General features: G+C 43.1%; 1 protein-coding gene across 1 annotated transcript; it reads right to left on the bottom strand.

The window, feature by feature from the left end:
- Nucleotides 1-11679: 11679 nt before the first annotated feature.
- LOC109147094 (probable arabinosyltransferase ARAD1) lies at nucleotides 11680-15364 on the bottom strand. The gene is made up of 4 exons (XM_019294739.1): nucleotides 14494-15364; nucleotides 13364-13660; nucleotides 13175-13273; nucleotides 11680-12419 (listed from the first exon to the last, which is right to left on the bottom strand). Exons 1-4 carry the CDS (start codon nucleotides 14992-14994, stop codon nucleotides 12000-12002), a joined length of 1317 nt encoding a protein of 438 aa, XP_019150284.1. The 5' UTR covers nucleotides 14995-15364; the 3' UTR covers nucleotides 11680-11999.
- Nucleotides 15365-21554: the final 6190 nt, after the last annotated feature.

The following is a 21554-nucleotide window of genomic DNA, read 5'->3' as shown; positions in this document are numbered from 1 at the left end:
ATTCTAGCACAAATGTTTTAGACTTGGTTTATACGGACATTTGGGGTCCGTCACCTATTATTTTTGTTTCTGGTTACCGTTATTTTGCTCTATTTGTAGACAATTTTACTCGTTTTTTTTGGTTTTACCCATTACGGTTAAAATCAGATATATATAAAAGCTTTGAATTGTTTCGGGCAATGGTAGAACGACGGTTTTCGCGTTCTATCAAAGCCATCCAGTCTGATTTAGGGGGTGAATATCGTCGCCTACACAAAGTCTTTGAATCCCTTGGCATAATACACAGACAATCGTGCTCATATACACACGAAGAAAATGGACGCGTTGAGCGTCAGAATAGACATATCGTCGAAACCGCCTTAACACTACTTGCTGAAAGCTCAACTCCTCTAAAATACTGGGATTATGCGTTTGAAACGGCCACCCACCTAATCAATTGCCTACCTTCTTCGGCTATACAGTTTCAAAGTCCATATCACCGTCTACACAAAACACAACCCAATTATACCTTCTTCCGTGTCTTCGGGTGCAGGTGTTATCCCTATCTTAGGCCATATAATCAGCATAAGATGGAATACCGGTCTGCACCCTATGTCTTCTTAGGTTACCCTGTTTCTTTTAGGGGATATCGCTGCATGGACCTAAACACGGGGAAGCTCATCATCTGTTGTCATGTTCGATTTGTAATTTAATTCCTTAAATTCCTGAAATTTAATAGTTGGGGACTAATAATTGACTAGTCAACCCCAAAGTCAAAGTTGTACATTGAGCTTTGTAAGGAGTTTCCTTGTTCCTTATTCAGTTCCTTATGTTAGTAAGGGTATTCTTGACCTTTCACTTGTTGTTGGTAATGTAACCTAACCTAGTAAGACCACTTTCATTCTCTCCTTACACTTTTCTAAAAATCTAGCTCCACCCTCTCTCTAAAAGGTGAGTAGCTTTTCTTCCAAGCCAAGTTGGAACCTTGCCAAAACTACAAGAGTTGCTTCCAAGATTCAACCTTTCTTATATTTGGGCATCTAGGAGGGTAAGATCTAAGTTCATCTTGTGTTTTTGGTTTTATCTAAGGTGTCTTTTCTTAAAGATAGGATCTTTATGATCTTTTGGTTTGTTCTTGAAGTGGGTTTGGAAGGTAAGCCTTGTGAGGAGCTTGTTGAGGTGTAAAGTGAAGTCTTTAGTCTACAAGAGGTAACCCATGCTCTACAAAACCTATTTTGCTTACCTATATGTGAATATTTCTTGGATTCTACATGTGTTTTGCTATGAAATGTGAGTGTTGATGCATGATCTTGTGAAAATGCATATCTAGAGCTTGTGTTTAGGGTTCTTTTGTGCCATTGCTTGGCATTTCCTTTGATTCAAGTCATTTTGTTGTATTTGGTGAGATTTGGCATGTTTTGGACTTGAATTTGAGTTGGAGATGAAGAATCCGCGAAGTGCGGTTTTGTGGTACAGGTTGTACCCGCGGGCGGAACGGCGGGTAGGAGGCCCACCCGCCGCCCACCAACGGGGTACATGTGGTGTATGAGCCTGTACCCGCGGGCAAGACCACGGGTAGGGGCCTACCCGTGGGTCCACCAGCGGGTACACAATGTTGGATGTTGGGGGATTTGTTCCCCGTGATTCTTTTGGCTCAGTATTTGATCTTTTGACTTCCCGATGTTATTTTGTGGAACTATTTGAGTGTCTTCTTGATGTTTCGTATGTCTAGAACTATATGGTAGGATTCCATGTAGGTTTTGTTATCGTGAATCGTGCTAAGTGTTCAACATTGTGTTTCGTTGAACCGTGATGAGTCTTGTGTGTTCTTCGAAACTATCTTTGGTTTACCCGTTTGATAAGCATGCTAGTTCGGTGTTTAAATGCTAGTGTGTGTGTTGTTTGTACCTTCTCATTGGTTGATGATAACTTGTGTTATTCATCGTTGTTGTTGTTGGGCGGTGACCCGTTCCTTGATTGAGTATGGTTTCATATCTTCATTGTGATCCGTTGATTGATTCCTGTTGAGGTGTGATGTGTGTGTGGCTTTACCTGGATTGCACGATTAGTGGAATGGGACACTAGTCACCAAGGTATTGCAGCGGTCCTCGTGGTGGCCGTGACGTGATTATGGAGTTGTGGCCTTTGTGTAAGGTTCACGTGATTCTTGGGTGGCATGTGTTGCCGTGTGTGTGTACGGTACCCTCGTGTACTATGAAATCGGTGGTTTTGTTGGAGGGACTGTTGGAGGGGGAACGACGTTTCCTGGAGGAATAAGGTTGGACTTGGTGTACAGGGGTCCTGGAGGTAAAGGTTGGAACTAGATATAAGGTTGGGGGTAGCCATAAGGTTGGAACCGGGCATAAGGAAGGCATATCAACTCGTGATGAGTGATGTCACGAGGGCTTGTGTAGCCGTGGTTGTGTGTTCTCTTCTTGTGACGTGTGTAGTCACAAAGGCATGTGTTGCCTAGGCATGTTTTGCCAACGGTCTTGTCGTTATCCTTTGTGTTGTGGTTAACCTTTGTGGTTTGGGATGTGTTCCCGTATCCTTGTTGAGAGTGTTGAGTCTTGTGTTGACTATTGATCTTGGTTGTTGACTTATGTACTTATGTATTCCGTTTCGGAAATGGCTTTACAACTTATATCTTATCTATGTATGATATTTCACATGTATTGGTGGGTTACCAGCATTATTCGCTGACCGGGCGTCGTCCCATGTTTTATTGTGTTCTTTCAGGTGATGTCTAGGCGAGTGCGCAGTCTAGTGCCTATTAGCATAGCTTCTCCCGTTTGTTTTATGGCTTGTGTGCCGCTCTAGTTGTAGACTTTGGAGATTTTGGATAGTTGTAAACAATGCAGATATTGCCGTAGCGTTCATCCTTGTTGGTGTACGTGGCATAACACCCTATGACTTGGATTTATGTTTATCCAGTTATCTTTTAGTCTTCCGCTGTGTTTGTTGTTTAGTTGTGTTATCTGCATGTTTAAGGCTTTTAATTAGCCTGTTTTTAGGGGGTGTTACAGTTGGTATCAGAGCCTAGGTTTGAGCCTAGGAAGGAGTTAAGTCTAGACTTTCTAAGTGGCTAAGTGTGGTTTGAGACCTTTAAGCGACCTTAAGAATCTAAGTGTTAGGCTTAGGACTCTAGGTTGCGCGGTGAGCTGAGTGTTGCTTTCTGTTCTTTGCTTGTTTGCTATCTTTTGGTAACCGTGTTGTTGTTGTAGAAGTTTGTGATGCCTCCTCGTCCCCGAGCTCGCACCCCGGAGTCCCCGACGAACGAGCAGCTCGCTCAGAATCTCCACCAACTGACGCAGACGCTCAGTGAAGCCTTGCTGAACAACAACCACGTTGTGCCGCCTCCTCAACCTGCTGGGCACCGCGATATGGGTCGCTTGGTGTCGGGACATAGGCCACCCACCTTCGCGGGTGAGGAAGACCCGGTGGTTTTGGAAGAATGGATGAGGGTGTTCGACAAGATCTTCGCGGTTGTAGGTTGTCCCGATGAGAGAAGGGTAGAACTGGCAACGTTCTACTTCTGCCAGGAAGCTGATCTGTGGTGGGTCCATGAGGGTCCGACCTTTCTTGAAGAACCTGAGTTTGGTTGGTCCGCGTTTAAGGATAGGATGCGCGAGAGGTTCTTCCCAGCGCATGTGCGAGCCGCCATGTTTGATGAGTTCCTTCACCTGCAGCAAGGGTCCCTGTTTGTGGTCGAGTACCACAAGAAGTTCTTGGAGTTGGCGCGCTTTGCTAGGATGCTTGTGCCTACGGAGCTTGCTAAGGTTGAGAGATTCGTTGCCGGTCTGAATTATGAGGCAGGAAAAGCGTTGACGGTGAGTAGGCCAAGTTCCCTTAAGGATTCGTATCTGAGTGCCGCGGATCTGTATCGCGTTCAGCGGCTTCAGAAAGGATCTTATGAGCTAGCTAGGAAAAGGGTTGAGAGCGGAGGTTCTTCCACCTTCAAGAAGCCCCGACCGAGTTTTCAAGCCAAGACCGTGTCATCCTCATCTCAAGGACCTAACTGGATGGAGCAAGGGAATCAAGTCAAGACACCTCCTTGTCATAGGTGTGGAAAGATGCATGTCGGTCAAAGTTGCAATGGCTTCTCGCTTCGGTGTTTCCGATGTGGAGATCGTGGTCACATAGTCGCGGAGTGTCCCCAGCAAGCCGGTTAGAGAGCGTTGCCGCCACCCCCGGGAGCCGGAGGAGTCCAGGGAGGTAGTTCGGGTCGTGGAGTAGTTGGAGCTAGGCCACCCGGGAGAGTCTTCGTGATGGGGCGTTCGCAGGCAGAGTCTGAGGGTTTGGTGGAGGAGGAGTTGGCAGGTAATCCTATATTAGCCTATCCTTGTTTTTGGCAAATATCGTGTTCTTTGTTGTCTCGAGTGTTACCTTGTGTTTCGTTGTTGTCTATTTGAGTTACTTGGCAATCCTTGGCATGCTTTTCTTTGGTAATGATTCTCTTGGAGTTAGGTGTAAGCTCTTCTTGTTAAGTGACTTCCTAAGTTTTGCAAATAAGTTTCGTTGTGAAGTTAGCTTTGCATCTTTGGAATGAATCATGTTTGGAATCTTTATACCCTACACCACGGCGCACATTGCACTGTGCGTCGCGCGCCTCCCAAAACGACGTTGTTTTGGGGTCGTTTTGGGAGGCGCGGTACGAAGTTGCAGGGATTATGTGTATTTGTTCACACAGTTATGTGTATTTGTTCATACAGTTATGTGTATTGGTTCATACAGTTATGTACATTTTTTATACAATTATGTACATTCTTTTTATACAATTATGTACATCCGAATCAGAAAATTTGCGTGTATTATGTTAATAGTTGATGTGTATTATGTTAAAAGTTTATGTTTATTATGTATTATGTTAGATTATGTGTATTATTTTTTAAAAAGAGTATGTATATTTTGTTATATAATTATGTACATTCATGTATACAATTATGTGTATTCTAGTATAATATTATGTACATTCTTGAACAACGGTTTTTTTTAAGAAAAAACTACTGCCATTCACTGGGGCGGGAAATTTCAAAAAAAAAAAAAAAATTAAAACGACGTCGTTTTGTATCTGGGCGCATAGTATAACGCGCGCCGTGGTGTAGGATATAAATTGCCTCTATAATCCCTACACTTAGTTGTTCTTGCAACATTTCCTTTGTGAACCCTCTAAATTTCCCAAGTATTCTTTGAAATTGGAAATAGCAAATCCATATAAAAAATCCTTTCTTGTGTAGCTTAAAAGTCAAGCTAAATGTTTAAATTGTAACCCTTGAGTTTCAAACCCGGGCCTATTCTTTATTAACCCAACCTCTAAACCACTTAAGCTAATTGTCTTCCTTGGAACCTATTCAATTTTAATTCCATTTGGACCATAAATCCTCACCTTTACCCAAATCCCCAAATTAAATTATCTTTTCCCCAATTCTTTCCCAAAATCCCTAAACCCCAATTTATTTTCCTTTCTCCCTCCCCTCTCTCTACCCGTGTGTTCAGCCGAGACCACCCCTCCCCCAACCCGTCGCCACCAGCAACCCGCCACCGGACCGCCGCCGCCGAGCCGAGCTGCTGCCGCCGCACGCCGGAGCTTCCCCGCCGAGCAGGCCGATCGCCGGAGGTCGCGAGAGAAAGCAGCGAGAAGAGAGAAAGAAGAAGAAAAAGAGGAGAAAGAGTCTTGGGTCCTTTTTGTTGAGCTTTGGGTCATCATCAATCATGCCTAGAAGGTCAAGTTTGGCAAGAAAAGCGGAATGGGTGGATGCCCATTACCTCGTTCTTGAAGGTAAATCTTTTGATCCGGAATCTTTTCCTAATTCCTTGTTGGATATGCTTAGATTTCAAGGTTTGTTGGATGGGTTTCTCGCCATAAGGGCCGAGACTTACCCGAGTTTGGTTAAGGAATTTTATCGTCACATGGTTGTTACAAAGGAGGGTGATAAGCTTGAGATCACTTCTAAAGTGAGAGGTGTGAAAGTTGTGTTATCTGAAAAGAGGCTGGCTCATCTTTTGAGTTTGACTGCTTCTGGAGTTGCTCAGTACAGTGGTCATTCTTGGATTAGTACGGATACCATGGGGTACCGGGACTATTTAAGTTATCTGTTGGGTCGTATGAGTGGTTTCACTCAAGCTTCAAGGCCGGAGAAAAAGTGGTTGTCTGCGGAACAGAGGATCTTGGTTATATTGGTATCAGATTGTTTGTTGCCTAATAATAACAAAAGCAGTTTGTTGGGTAAGTTGGAGTGCACCTTTGCCTTTTGCCTCAAGAACATGGTTAAGTTCAACTTGCCAGCTTTGATGTTGCAGCATATGGTTTTCTGTCGGGATCATAACCGGAAAAGCCTACCGTATGGGATGGTGTTGAGCTGGATTTTGGTTAGAAAAGGTGTAAGCGTGGATGGTTGTCTCCCGAAGGCTGTGGGAAAGATGGTGTTGGATGCCACCAATCTTCGGAGTTGTAATCTGTTTCAGCTAGATGATGGTGACTACATCACACTTGAAGAAGTAGCAAGGAAAGCACCTTAAGAGAGGGCAGAGTTGGCAGCAGAGCTTGGGATCCATGCAGGGAAGTTGAGCCTCGCAGTTCAGAGTTTAGGCGGTGACGAAGAAGTTGAGGAAGAAATAGGCCAAGAAGAAGATGTGGAAGCACCGGAAGCTGCCGAAGCTGAAGAAAGTGATTCGGATAGTGAGGAAAACCGGAGAAGGAAAGAAGCTCGCACGAAGAGGGACCATGATGCCATGGCGCATGAGGAGCGCGTTGTCACCTTGCTTCGCCAGCAGAACAGCATGATCGCGGAGGGCTTCGCGTTTATGAAGGCGCAGTTCGTTGCAATGCATCAGAGGCTGGATCAGATTGAAGCCAGTTCGAGCCCCAGAGACGAAGACGGGGAGGAGTTTGAGGAGGCCGAGGAGTCAGAGAGTGAGGAGTTCTAGCTTGTGTTGTGGTAATCCCGTTCGCCTTTTTCCTTGTTGTTGTTTCCTTCTTAGCCGTTGTTAGTTTGGTGGTAGGCTACTGCTTGCCTTGTGTGCTTGCTTGTTTAGCTTGTTGCCTTGTTGTTTAGCTAGCTTAGTAGTTGGTGTTTGGAGTTAGTTGTCTAGCTCTTGGTTGTTGTCTAGAAGTCGGTGGTTGTGTTGAGGCTAGAGTTCTTGATGCTCAATCTATCCGTTTGTTAAGCTCTTGCCAATCCTTGAATTGAAATACCTTCTTTCTTGCTTTGGAATACTTCTTTGCTTTGAAATTCTTGTGAGTTCTTTTGGAGTCTTTGACCAAAAGAGTTTGTTCTTGAACCTCTTGACACAATGTTGTTATTTCTCACCGTTTGCTTTTAATTCGTCGTACCCAAGCTTCGGGGACGAAGCTTCTTTGAAGGGGGAGAAGATGTGAGACCCCAAAATCCAAATCCAATTAAGGGATTAATTGAATAATTAATCCTATTTCAATTTGTAATTTAATTCCTTAAATTCCTGAAATTTAATAGTTGGGGACTAATAATTGACTAGTCAACCCCAAAGTCAAAGTTGTACATTGAGCTTTGTAAGGAGTTCCCTTGTTCCTTACACTTCCTTATGTTAGTAAGGATATTCTTGACCTTTCACTTGTTGTTGGTAATGTAACCTAACCTAGTAAGACTACTTTCATTCTCTCCTTACACTTTTCTAAAAATCTAGCTCCACCCTCTCTCTAAAAGGTGAGTAGCTTTTCTTCCAAGCCAAGTTGGAACCTTGCCAAAACTTCAAGAGTAGCTTCCAAGATTCAACCTTTCTTATATTTGGGCATCTAGGAGGGTAAGATCTAAGTTCATCTTGTGTTTTTGGTTTTATCTAAGGTGTCTTTTCTTAAAGATGGGATCTTTATGATCTTTTGGTTTGTTCTTGAAGTGGGTTTGGAAGGTAAGCCTTGTGAGGAGCTTGTTGAGGTGTAAAGTGAAGTCTTTAGTCTACAAGAGGTAACCCATGCTCTACAAAACCTATTTTGCTTACCTATATGTGAATATTTCTTGGATTCTACATGTGTTTTGCTATGAAATGTGAGTGTTGATGCATGATCTTGTGAAAATGCATATCTAGAGCTTGTGTTTAGGGTTCTTTTGTGCCATTGCTTGGCATTTCCTTTGATTCAAGTCATTCTGTTGTATTTGGTGAGATTTGGCATGTTTTGGACTTGAATTTGAGTTGGAGATGAAAAAATCTGCGAAGTGTGGTTTTGTGGTACAGGTTGTACCCGCGGGCGGAACGGCGGGTAGGAGGCCCACCCGCCGCCCACTAACGGGGTACATGTGGTGTATGAGCCTGTACTCGCGGGCAGGACCACGGGTAGGGGCCTACCCGTGGGTCCACCAGCGGGTACACAATGTTGGATGTTGGGGGATTTGTTCCCCGTGATTCTTTTGACTCGGTATTTGATCTTTTGACTTCCCGATGTTATTTTGTGGAACTATTTGAGTGTCTTCTTGATGTTTTCGTATGTCTAGAACTATATGGTAGGATTCCATGTAGGTTTTGTTGTCGTGAATCGTGCTAAGTGTTCAACATTGTGTTTCGTTGAACCGTGATGAGTCTTGTGTGTTCTTCGAAACTATCTTTGGTTTACCCGTTTGATAAGCATGCTAGTTCGGTGTTTAAATGCTAGCGTGTGTGTTGTTTGTACCTTCTCATTGGTTGATGATAACTTGTGTTATTCATCGTTGTTGTTGTTGGGCGGTGACCCATTCCTTGATTGAGTATGGTTTCATATCTTCATTGTGATCCGTTGATTGATTCCTGTTGAGGTGTGATGTGTGTGTGGCTTTACCTGGATTGCACGATTAGTGGAATGGGACACTAGTCACCAAGGTATTGCAGCGGTTCTCGTGGTGGCCGTGACGTGATTATGGAGTTGTGGCCTTTGTGTAAGGTTCACGTGATTCTTGGGTGGCATGTGTTGCCGTGTGTGTGTACGGTACCCTCGTGTACTATGAAATCGGTGGTTTTGTTGGAGGGACTGTTGGAGGGGGAACGACGGTTCCCGGAGGAATAAGGTTGGACTTGGTGTACAGGGGTCCTGGAGGTAAAGGTTGGAACTAAATATAAGGTTGGGGGTAGCGATAAGGTTGGAACCGGGCATAAGGAAGGCATATCAACTCGTGATGAATGATGTCACGAGGGCTTGTGTAGCCGTGGTTGTGTGTTCTCTTCTTGTGACGTGTGTAGTCACAAAGGCATGTTTTGCCAACGGTCTTGTCGTTATCCTTTGTGTTGTGGTTAACCTTTGTGGTTTGGGATGTGTTCCCGTATCCTTGTTGAGAGTGTTGAGTCTTGTGTTGACTATTGATCTTGGTTTTTGACTTATGTACTTATGTATTCCGTTTCGGAAATGGCTTTACAACTTATATCTTATCTATGTATGATATTTTACATGTATTGGTGGGTTACCAGCATTATTCGCTGACCGGGCGTCGTCCCATGTTTTATTGTGTTCTTTCAGGTGATGTCCAGGCGATTGCGCAGTCTAGTGCCTGTTAGCATAGCTTCTCCCGTTTGTTTTATGGCTTGTGTGCCGCTCTAGTTGTAGACTTTGGAGATTTTGGATAGTTGTAAACAATGCAGATATTGCCGTAGCGTTCATCCTTGTTGGTGAACGTGGCATGACACCCTATGACTTGGATTTATGTTTATCCAGTTATCTTTTAGTCTTCCGCTGTGTTTGTTGTTTAGTTGTGTTATCTGCATGTTTAAGGCTTTTAATTAGCCTGTTTTTATGGGGTGTTACACGGTATGCCATGGATCAAGAGTTTAACGCTCTATTACATAACAACACGTGGCAGCTCGTACCTGCTACTCCGCATATGAATGTAATCAGCTGCAAATGGGTGTTCTGCACCAAACGCAAAGCCGATAGCTCAGTTGAATGCTATAAAGCGTGCCTGGTCGCGAAGGAGTTCAACCAGGTAGCCGGAGAAGACTTCTTTGACACTTACAGTCCCGTAGTCAAACCGACTACGGTTCGTATATTGCTTTCTCTTGCAGTGTCTAGAAGGTGGATTCTACGACAACTAGACATTAACAATGTTTTCCTAAATGGGCATCTGGCCGAGACTGTCTATATGAAGCAGTCACCTGGGTACGAAGATCCCACACATCCGGATCACATCTGTCACTTGCAACGCAGTCTCTATGGGCTTAAACAAGCGCCCCGTGCCTAGTTCAGGCGCCTGCAAGAATTTTTAACTTCGACTGGGTTCCTGGCTTCTAAAACCGACATCTCCCTATTTTACTACACAGCAGGTGACTTGCGTGTCTACTTACTGGTGTACGAAGATGATCTCATCATGATGGGCAATGACTCGGGCTTAAACAACTCTCTGCTCTGTCAACTCTCAGCAACGTTCAAGATAAGGGACCTCGGGACACCAAGCTTCTTTTTGGGAATCGAAACAATATCTGTTAGCGAAGGGCTCGTATTGTCACAACGTCGGATATGAAGGATATCTTGGCCCGTGCTGGCATGAGCGACTGCAAGGCTTTGGTGACACCAGTTGCGGTCACACAACCAGCCACACCATCACCTGACCCGTTTGATAACCCAACACAATATCGACGCATTTTAGGAGCTCTTCAGTATCTTACTATTACTCGCCCCGATCTCTCCTTCACCTTCAACAGGCTATGTTAGTTCATGCATTCTCCGACTGATGATCATTGGGCTTTACTCAAACGGGTTCTCCGATATGTGAAAGGCACACAGGACTACGGATTGCGGTTAAGGGCATCATCAACCTCCGCCATTAGTGATTTCACTGATTCCGACTGGGCAGGCTGTCCAGTTGACCGTAAGTCAACCAGTGGGTATGCAGTGTTTCTTGGGGATAATCTAATCTCGTGGCTCTCTCGCAAGCAACGCACAGTCGCCAGGTCCTTGACAGAAGCTGAGTATAAAGGACTTGCCGATGTCGCTGCTGAGGTAACCTGGGTTGTCTCGTTACTTCAAGAACTAGGCCTACATTCTGGTACTCCGACTACGCTATGGTGTGATAATCTATGGGCTACATACTTGGCTGCCAATCCAGTTTTTCACGCCCGCACCAAACACGTTGAAATCGACTATCACTTCGTTCGGGACAAGGTCGCATCTGGAGACTTCGTTATCAACTTTGTCTCTACAAAGGATCAGCTAGCAGACATCTTCACCAAACCGCTTCCAGCGTCGCGCTTCCAAACTCTACGAGACAAGCTCAATGTTGTTACCCTCCTACCTTGTGCTTGAGGGGATGTGTTAGTAGTATTGTAATAATATCTTTATAATATATAGTTTGTATTAGTGGTTATAGATTTAGTCTACTATTCTAGCCTAGCCTAGAGTTTAGGAGTATTAGGTGGTAGCTTTCCTATAGGATTTATCCTTGTAATCTCCTGTAACAGATTAGATTTTGAAATCAATCAACTTATCCTAACAACCAATTTACCTAACACCTTTCTACAATCAGTTAAATTGTCAACTAGTTATACTCTCTAACCCAATCAGCTACCAGCCATTTACCAAACAGGGCCATAATAATTTCCTTCATGCATAGTCCTTGGTAAACTGAATGACAATTCCCCCGTTTCTAACTATTTCTCCCATATCTTCTGCTGTTGCTCCTCCAATCACCCATCATCACTATAAAATTAAAATCATAAAAGTGAAGATATAAATATTTGAGCTGTTATTCTCAAAAAAAAAATAAAAAATAAAAAAAAAATAAAAGAGCTGTTATTGAACTTATTATCAATTCACAAGTGCTATTAGTTGTACATATACCCTCCTCTTCAATTCTCTCCGAAACCTTTTCTACTTTTCAGTGGTCACTATTCCAAAAATGAAGACTGTGTAATCACAACTAAAAGAATGCACCAAGGAAGTTGCAGACTGCTGAGAAAATCATCCCATTATGGGAAGTGAGAAGTGCCTCTTTCAAACACTCATACCATTTCTGACACAGTGACAGTCAAAAACTTTGGCTATTTAGGAAAATCTTCTGTGGATGACAATTGGATTGGAGCTTCAGAAACTATCTCAACCATGGATCTGGGATTTTCAACCTCCTGCTTCTATGTACATCAAGATTTGCAAAAGGAAGCTTGTGTCTCACCTGCCTCCACACCATACTTACAGCATCGCCCTTTTTGGGAGGGTACTGAAACTCGTAGTGATGAGAAATGTTCTTAAGCAACCTCCACATTTCAACCCATCTTGATTTCGAAATGCTCCTTAGCTGCTTCACTATGTACCCTTCTTTCTTTGAATCCTCACGTGAGATAAAGATAGAGAACTCACTGTAATCAACTTCGTCCTCATATGGTAGTTCGACTTTGTCACTTATAATAACAGGAACACAATGGCTCACTATAGCATCAAAAAGGCGACAAGATGATGGAGTATCTCCTGCAGGATCTAGGCAGAACTTCGATAACCGCATCATCTTGGTGGACTGTCATAAATGTAAAATAAAATAAGCACTAGGAAATGGATAAGACTTGTAACTTCTTCAAAGATCTATAACCTGCAATATTAGTGTCAAATATCTTCAAAGCAAACAGAGAATCCTGACGAGGAACAATGATTGCAGAGAGCAAAGTGCCTTGCAATTCACCAATAACTCTTGGCTTAACAAGGTTAAGCCTACTACTCTCTGAGGTTTATTGCACCTCCCCTCATTGATGTATAAGAAGAGTGCAAAGGTTTTCTTGGTAAGACAATGGATATATAATATATTAACTTTCTTTTGGTAGTTTATCTTTACCGATGAAATGTCACTAAGAATAGAAACTATATAGGAATTAAGGAATGAAAGAAAGAAGAATTGTTTTCTCTTTTTCCTCTATATTTAGAGAAGATAAATGTTTGGACCCTTTTGTAAGAAACAAAGTACGAACAGGCATAAAATATTCATATATCAAATCCACCATACAAATATACAATATTCGCATTTTTCCAAATTAAGTTTAACCTAAGTGATAGAGTAAAACTTGTCCAAACTTGACTCCAGATATTACAAAATACATACATCTTTAGCAAGCTAAGGGGGGAAAATGCAGCAATAATTTAACTTCTCATTAAATAGCCACAGAGATAGAGAAGTAAAGCTATATGCAGCCATGCAGATCTCATATACTAATCATTCCAAACAGTACACTGAGATGTTAAAGGTTTATGAGATTTAACAGTTCTTAAAATTGTACTTACATTTTTTATGCCACCATTTGAGACACTCTCACTTCCTTGAAACACAACATCCTTTTCACCAGCTAATAATTTTTGCAGTATCAAACGATCTCTTCCATCCTACAATGAGAAAAAGAATCAGACACAAGTTTTGTTAATTCAAGATTTTAAGCATAAGATTAATATCCTTTTGCTACCAATCTGACATACATCTTTCCTAATTGTCCTCCCCCGGAAGAAGAGAAGTGTGGGGCGAGACTCAAATGGGTCTGGGGGGTCATCATCCAGAAATGACTCAACCACATGTCCATATGGGGCAACAACATCTTTCCGCAGATTAGATATATTTCGGTCAGCACGACCAAAATCAGCAACAATCCAAATAGCTTTCTTAACCTGAGCTTTGTGAAATTTGAAGGCATTTGGATGATGCACAGGGATCACATGATCCTTACCACCAGATCGCTTCCAATATTTGGACTTCTTAAGGAATTCAACAATTTCAACCTGAAACAAGGAGGAGAAGTTCCAATCAACTCTGGAAATTTAAAATGCAAAAAGATTAAAATAAACCAACAAATTATTCCAGTCACTAGGAAACAACAAATTATACTAATCTATTATCTAGCAAATATGGCTAAATGAAGGTTCATTAGAGAGCTGATGATGTTTGTCCAAACTAATAATAATTGGATGTTTTTCTGGTCCTGTTATCTCAACCACATGCAAAAATAAAGTAATAATTCAAAGTTCACACACCACACCATCAAGCAATAAATTCAAAGTATTATAGAACATCACACCAGAGCAACCTCAAACTCTTACAAGCCATAAAAAGAGGATTCCCATTTTCAGGAAACTATTCCATTATCTTTTTGTTTTAAAGGCATTACTATTTACTATTACAGAGCTAATTTAATTTTGAGAAAATTTCACTTTTCGTCCCTGACTATTTAGTACACATGAATCACATTTGGTCCTTTAGTATTAAAATTTTCTAATTAGGTGCATGACTATGTAGTTTGTATCTCCTACGGTCCAATTTCCCCGACCAACAAGGAGCACTTCCAGAAGGAGATTTGCTTCTTCGAAGGAGCAGTTCGGTAATAGTTAGCCAAGAAATTAGACGGCAAGACCAAATGTGATACAAATTACGTAGCCATGCACCTAATTAGAAATGATTCATGTATAATAGTAAGGAACCAAAAGTGAAATTTATTCTTTAATTTTGATTGCCTTTGTAAATCAAATTCAGTTTTCCGGACTTTGAAGAACTATTTCCTAATTTCCAACATCTCAACAATTAGAGAAAGAGCAAGGCATTGAAGTAAGTATTGTACCTGCAATTGGATATCAAACTTCTCCCCCGAATAATCCCCGTGCTTGATGTAAGTATTGTAGCTGAGCGAAGAAAAGAACGGCACGAAGAACGCATCAGCAGTGTCCGGATCCGAAACCCTAACAAAATCCAGGGCAGACCGACCTTCACCTTCGTACAACAGCGACGCCAGCATCCAATACTCCACGCTGTGCTGCCTCCTCAGCCCACCGGATGAATCCGGCCATGGCGGCAACGTCGACAAGGTCACCGGCTTCCCGCTGACATTTCCGCCTTTCATCAGCCCTACATTGTATTTGATGTCCAGATCGTACATGTACACCTTGAGTGGCGGCAGCCCTGCGCTGGTGGGGCAGGGCGTAGCGTTCTTCAGCGGGAACTCGAAGTTCACGAATCTCGATCTGTAATCAATTGTTCCATTGTAAATCAGAGTCCCAACAAGGAAAACGCCGAACACTAAGAAGCATAGCAGGGTTCTACTGATCATGTCCCTCACTCCCATTCGGACTCCGATTCCGTAACTACCCCGAGTGCTAAGCTATAACTATAAACTATACTCTGCTTCACCAAGATTTAAATGGGGTTTTTGATGTGATCATTACAAACACAAACCACGTGATCTTGAAGAATAATGAAGAAGAAAAAGAAGAAGAAGCGATTAGAAATGGAATAAGAAAAGAATTAGATGAGCCGCAAGGAATGGGGTGCAGTTTTGCAGATTTAGTAGCGATTGCCTACTCCCTTTTCGGATTCGTCTAGATTCCTAGGTGTGTGGAAAACTGGAGATTTGAATCTGTGGAACTGTGATCTTCCAGGGAAAGGGTGACGCGCATATGTGCAAGCATTAAATACTTTGCTTTCTGCATCGGAGTAACAATTCCACTCTTGTTTCTTTTTCTTTTTCTTTTTCTTTTATTGATATATAAACTTCCAACTTACGATATACTTGGGGGATGTTAAGCTAGTTTGACTCATAGTATTAACCGTTTGTAAATAAGTATTTGAAAAATTAGTTGCTTAGGTTTAGATGATTGAGTGTAAAATGACTTATAAAAATATGAATATATTGTGCTAAGTTATTAACTCTTAAATTACTATTATTATTATTATTATTATTATTATTATTATTATTACAAGAATGAGTAAAAAAAAAACATTATTATTGTTGTAATGGAATTAGAAAGAAAAGAGGGCCACACAGATGAACAACAACCAAAGATATAAATGTTAGGAATGATAAGAATAAAATGGTCATTTCATAGGATAATGTCAATCACTTAACCAAAAATTTTACCTTTCTTAACTTTTTAGATTTTCACATATTACCCCTGACAGAGTAATGGTGCCAGCACCCGACCCGGGTTGTCAACGGGTACCTGACCCGGCACCATATGGAAACACAACGGGCAAAATACTAATGGGTGGAACGTTACCACGGGTCATTTACTATGTTCATTGAAGAAAGATAAATAAAGGCAGCTCATTATGTCTCATCATGTCATTATCGTTAGGACTTGATATAAATAGGACATCTCATCAGCTAGGGAGACACGTTCAATATTCTGTACTAAGACATACGCTGAATTCTGTACTGAAACACTTGCAATACAACTATTGTTATTCTAATATTATATTTCCGGTAACATACTTACCGTTATTGGTGCTTTCATTGAGAGCATGAGTCCAATACTCAAGTAGGCGACTACACGCACAATTCACTCTCCCTTTCAACAGCAAGCTTGAAAGAATGGTGTCCGGCAGCTCCCATGGTTCCCGCAACTTGAACAACGGCAACGCCTCAAGTGACCTTCGAGACCAACTCACCAACAATCGTGGAGGGGACCTCCGAGAACAACTCAACAACAGGAGGCCCGGGGACCTTCGAGACCAACTCAATAATGGAGGGACAAACCAAGCTGTGAACCTCCAGGCAATCGCCGAAGCCATTCGGCAAGCGGCGACGACACTAACTCATGCAGCGGCGGGATTGCAAGGCCAAGTGCCCCCGCCACAGCCCCATGAAATAGAGGTAGAGTCCCCACGAAGGATAGAAGGCCAGCAACAACAGGATGCAACCCGTGCGGCGAGGGACGCAGGACGTCATACCAGGACAGGGGGTCCAGAGGAGGGCACACAAAGAAGTGGACTGGCCAGACGGCGACTAGGACCCTCCCACTCTGCCCTTGAACGATTGGGACACAGGGCGCCCGCGCGACAAAGATTATGATCATGGGCCGAGGGGTCATCTACCAGAGGCCCTCGCCGACACGAAAACAGAGAAACAAAGAGATCACCCATAGAAAAGATGGGCGAGTGAGCTGGCCCCACGCAGGCACGTTTATGAGTTGGCTCTACGTCGACACTTGGATGAGCGGCACGTCAATGAGTCGGCTCCACGCTGACACTTGGATGAGCGGCACGTCGATGAGCCGGCTCCACGCCGACACTTGGATGAGCGGCATGTCGATGAGCCGCCTCCATGCTGACACTTGGATGAGCGGGGGCACGTTGATGAGCCGGCCCCGCGCCGGCACCCTGACAAGTCGGCCCTGGTCGAGAGGCTACAAAGAAGAATCGAGGAGTTAGCAAAGAAGGTGGACGCACGAGAGCAATTGCCAGAACCCGAGGTACGAATGGCAGCAACATTTTCCACAAATATAATGGATGTGCCTCTGCCGAGGGATTTTAGGTTGCCCGCTATCAAGGCATACACGGGGACCGCCGACCCGCGTGTCCACATGACGAGATATAAGGTTGCTATGGTAATGATCAGGGCAGGGGGATGCCGTCATGTTCCAAGCATTCTTATCCACCTTGGATAGAGCGGCCCAAGACTGGTTCAACACCACCGGATGGGTCGATCCAAAATTTTGGGGAGTTATCCAAAAGCTTCCTGACATACTTCTCCAGTGCCATACAACGTAAGAAACCATTCTCTCACCTCTGCATAGTAAAGCAAGACAGAGGCGAGAGCCTCGAGGATTTCCTGAACAAATGGAAAAAGGAAGTCAATAATGTCTACGACTTCGACTCGAAGGCGGCGATCCTGATATTTATCCATGCCCTAAGATTAAGGTATTTTCACAAGCAGCTGAACGCCCATCACCCGCGCTCTTACGAAGATTTGATGAGGACAGCCAACCATTATGTCGAAGCAGAGGATGTTGATAGGAAGAAGAAGGATGAAGAAGATGGTAGAAAGGGTGGGAAGCCTGGGAAAGCTGGTCCGCCCAGCCAGGCACCACACCCGAACCACTAGTTCGCAGGGAAAAACCAAGACCACGAGCGACCTCGCTTGGTCCCCCTGCGTAATTTAACCCCGCTTACCCATCCCGCCAGTGTCATTCTAAAGCAAGCTGAGGAGATGGGAATAGTGGAGTTCCCGCCGGAGTGCATGAAGGTCTCCCCTTCAACTGCATCATTCTTTGTGTCAGGATCAGGATTTTCTTCTATCACAGGCAAGCCACTGGATCGAAACCTGGAATCTTTTCGCGTAACACTGGGAATATTTGTTGTTGCTTTGCGTACATCCCAACATCAAAAGCAACTTGAGCCTCGGCTTCGACCGCTTCCCGGCCAGCTTCAGTCTTGAAGAATTCATGAACAGCTTCAGGGTTGCTCATGTAGCTCATCACATCCTCCTTATATTTGGTGAACCACTTATAAATATCTCCTGCCTTGCGAAGGGCAGCGGCATGGGCAGCGCGAGTCTTCTCATAATCCGCATGTTCCTTCTTCAACGTTTCCTGCTCCTTCCTCAAAGCAACTGTGAGTGCTTCGTGTTTCTTCCTTAGTATCCCGAGCTCGCCTTCCAAATTGCTTAGAGCTCCTTCCCGGGCCAACAGCAGGTCATTAAGGCTTTTATTGTCCGCACCAAGGCTTTTAACATCCTCGACAAGTGCGTCCGTCACTCGCAGGCGCTGGGCATGAATGACTTGTCCCTCTAGCATAGCCTACAATACTGCACAAAGTGAGATATGCCAAAACAAGGAAGATGCAACCTACAGTGGGAGAAAACTAACCTCAAAAATATGTGAAGATACCGCTCTTGAAGTAAATTCACATCCATGGCAGCAAGGTAATCAACATCCGCAGGGGGCGCAACGCAAGAGGCATACTCAACCGCATTCAGACTACTCTTTATTATGGACGCGCCTGGAGGCACATCCACCCCCAGCCGGATCAAATTGGTCTGGACACGTGAACTCTGGTCGGCAGAAGCTTCTCCCAACTCGGGGGGATGGGGAGACGGGGCAACGGCCTTGGGCGGGGTAGGAGTAACGGCCTTCGACGGGGCAGGATTTGCAGTCGGTGGGGCGGCATCCTCACCTCCTCGACAGCCACAGCCTGGCTCTTCTTCCCCTTCCCACGAGAATTGTCAGTCGTACTATTCTCTGTCTTACTCTTCTTGGCTGGAAGCTGTTGTGACCGCGACATGTACCGATCGGTCCTCGAAGTCATGACACTGCAGCAAAGGGAAACAAGTTAGAGTTAGTAATCAACACGTATAGCCGGGAGGTGACAGAAGGGTACCCGTAGGTGCAAGGGCAGTCGGTTGAGCCCTCACAAAACCCAAACTTTCAATCTTCCACTCGGTGGTGTAATCAGAAATCTTTAAGGAATCATCCCTCATCAGCTCATTTACAGCACGGCTAACAGACGGACTCCTATCCATGGGGGGAGGGCAACGTAACTGAGATCCCCACGTAACCTTGAGGGGTGAAGAGCCAACGATAGAAACAAAAAAGAACTTGGGCTTCCAGTCCTTATTGTAAGAAGAACGGTCATAAAAAAGTTTCTGGTGCGGCCTACTAGAAACGATAACGAACCCCTTGGCCTCTCTAGATGCCCTACCGATTACGAACATAGCTTGGAAAAGACTCAACGTGGGTTCTATTTTCTCTCCTGACACACTTAAAAAAAGCCAGTAATGGATTGGTGGCCATTGGGGACAAGTAGGCCAGGAGCTATCTCGTAATAATTCAGGAATTCTACAAGGAAACGATGAAAGGGAAATCGAAGCCCAAGTTGCAAAGACAAAAGATGGACCCCAAAATACTTATCGTGAGGGGGATTGGCAATACTAGCGTCGAGCTCAGGAGGGAGGGCTAGGACATTGGGACTAATGAGACCTTTGAAGTCCTCCCATTCTTGGGATTCCAGTTGAGGTCGCGTGGACAGGACAAGAGAGTTATCAAGAGGGGAGTACGAGGCCCTGCGCCTTTTTTTTTTTTTTTTTTTTCTGGATGAGTTTTAGGTGTTGATGAGTTGGATGGGTCAGCATCATAAGGAACTGGGGGAAAATCCTTGTACATAGGAGAGTCAGAGTCATAAGGAAGGTACTCCTCATCACCAGAGAGAAATTCATCATCATCAATGGAATGTACGATATCCATAAAAAAAAAAAAAAAAAAAAAATAACACTAACTTGGTCTATATGTAGGCCCGCAATACTTGAGGACAGGACCGCTTGCCAAAAAATAGACAAAAATATGAATATACATGTTTAAAAAAAAAATAGACATATAGTAGCGAGGCCGAGGACCGCCTCGGCCACAATCGGCCGAGGTGCGCACCTCGGCCAGCATAGGTCGAAGCCCGTTTCGGTCGGCGTAAAAAAAGAAAAAAAAAAACAATAGGACAAAGCCCGTCTTGGCCAGAATTGGCCGTGGCGCACGCCTCGCCCATGATCGGTCGAGGTGCACGCCTCGATCACAATCGGCCGAGGCACGCACCTCGGCCAGCCTAGGCCGAAGCCCATCTCGGCCAAGCATAAAAAGAAAAAAAAATAAAATAATAATAATAATAACAACAACAACAACAACAATAACAAGAACAACAACAACAACAACAACAACAACAACAACAACAACAACAACAACAATAACAAGAACAACAACAACAACAACAACAACAACAACAACAACAACAATAATAATAATAATAATAATAATAATAATAATAATAATAATAATAATAATAATAATAATAATAATAGAGTGTGAAAACTTACAGAAGTGGTGACAAGAGCTAGTAGAGAGGTGTCCAAACTACTCTGAATGCTGAGATTTATATTGGATGGATGTACGTGATAAAAAAGTAAAGTAAATATTTTAGAAGCAAAAAGGATTTGGAGAATACCATCATATATTTTAAAAGCAGAGAAGGATTTGGAAACTACAATCATAGAAGACGAAATCATATATATTAGATTGTCTAGAATTTCGTGCAGTGTCAAAGTAATTCAGTTTTACTCCCAAGCCAGCTCAAGAATGTCCCATACTCGAGAGTAGGGGGGCTAGTGGCAGAGTAATGGTGCCAGCACCCGACCCGGCACCATATGGAAACACAACGGGCAGAATACTAATGGGTGGAACGTTACCACGGGTCATTTACTGTGCCCATTGAAGAAATAGAAATAAAGGCTCCTCATTATGTCTCATCATGTCATTACCGTTAGGGCTTGATGTCCTATAGGACATCTCTTCAGCTAGGGAGACACGTTCAATATTCTGTACTAAGACAAACACTGAATTCTGTACTGAAACACTTGCAATACAACTATTGTTATTCTAATATTATATTTCCGGTAACATACTTACCGTCAACCCCAATAAACTAATGCAATAATTCATTTTAATAAACATTAAAAGTAGCCTATTGACTAGTTAAATCAAATAAACTTCGACAAGCCAAGCAAAATTGACTTATCAGCTATGTACCAAACACTTTTTTTTTTGTTGTCATGTTCCTTGTTTGAGTTAATAACATATTTTTTCGTGTGTATCGAGAATTTGTTACTTTTTTTTTTTCTTCATTCTCAAATTTATCACTTTTAGATACAGGTTGGTAATTTACCATTAATTAAATTTTTAGGAAAATAATTGTTAAGCTTACATTAATAAAGTTATTTAAAACGTTTGGTTGGTTTAAATTTTATTGGATTTTTTTTCAAAACTTTAATATATATATATATATATATATATATATATATATATATATATATATATATATATATATATATCTTGAGTTCAAATGAGGACAAGTATATTATAGAGGACT

This window comes from Ipomoea nil, unplaced genomic scaffold, assembly GCF_001879475.1.
Source record: "Ipomoea nil cultivar Tokyo-kokei standard unplaced genomic scaffold, Asagao_1.1 scaffold1977, whole genome shotgun sequence".
Classification (NCBI taxonomy): domain Eukaryota; kingdom Viridiplantae; phylum Streptophyta; class Magnoliopsida; order Solanales; family Convolvulaceae; genus Ipomoea; species Ipomoea nil.
Note: the sequence above shows the minus strand (reverse complement) of the source record. Positions and strands in the feature narration are given on the sequence as shown.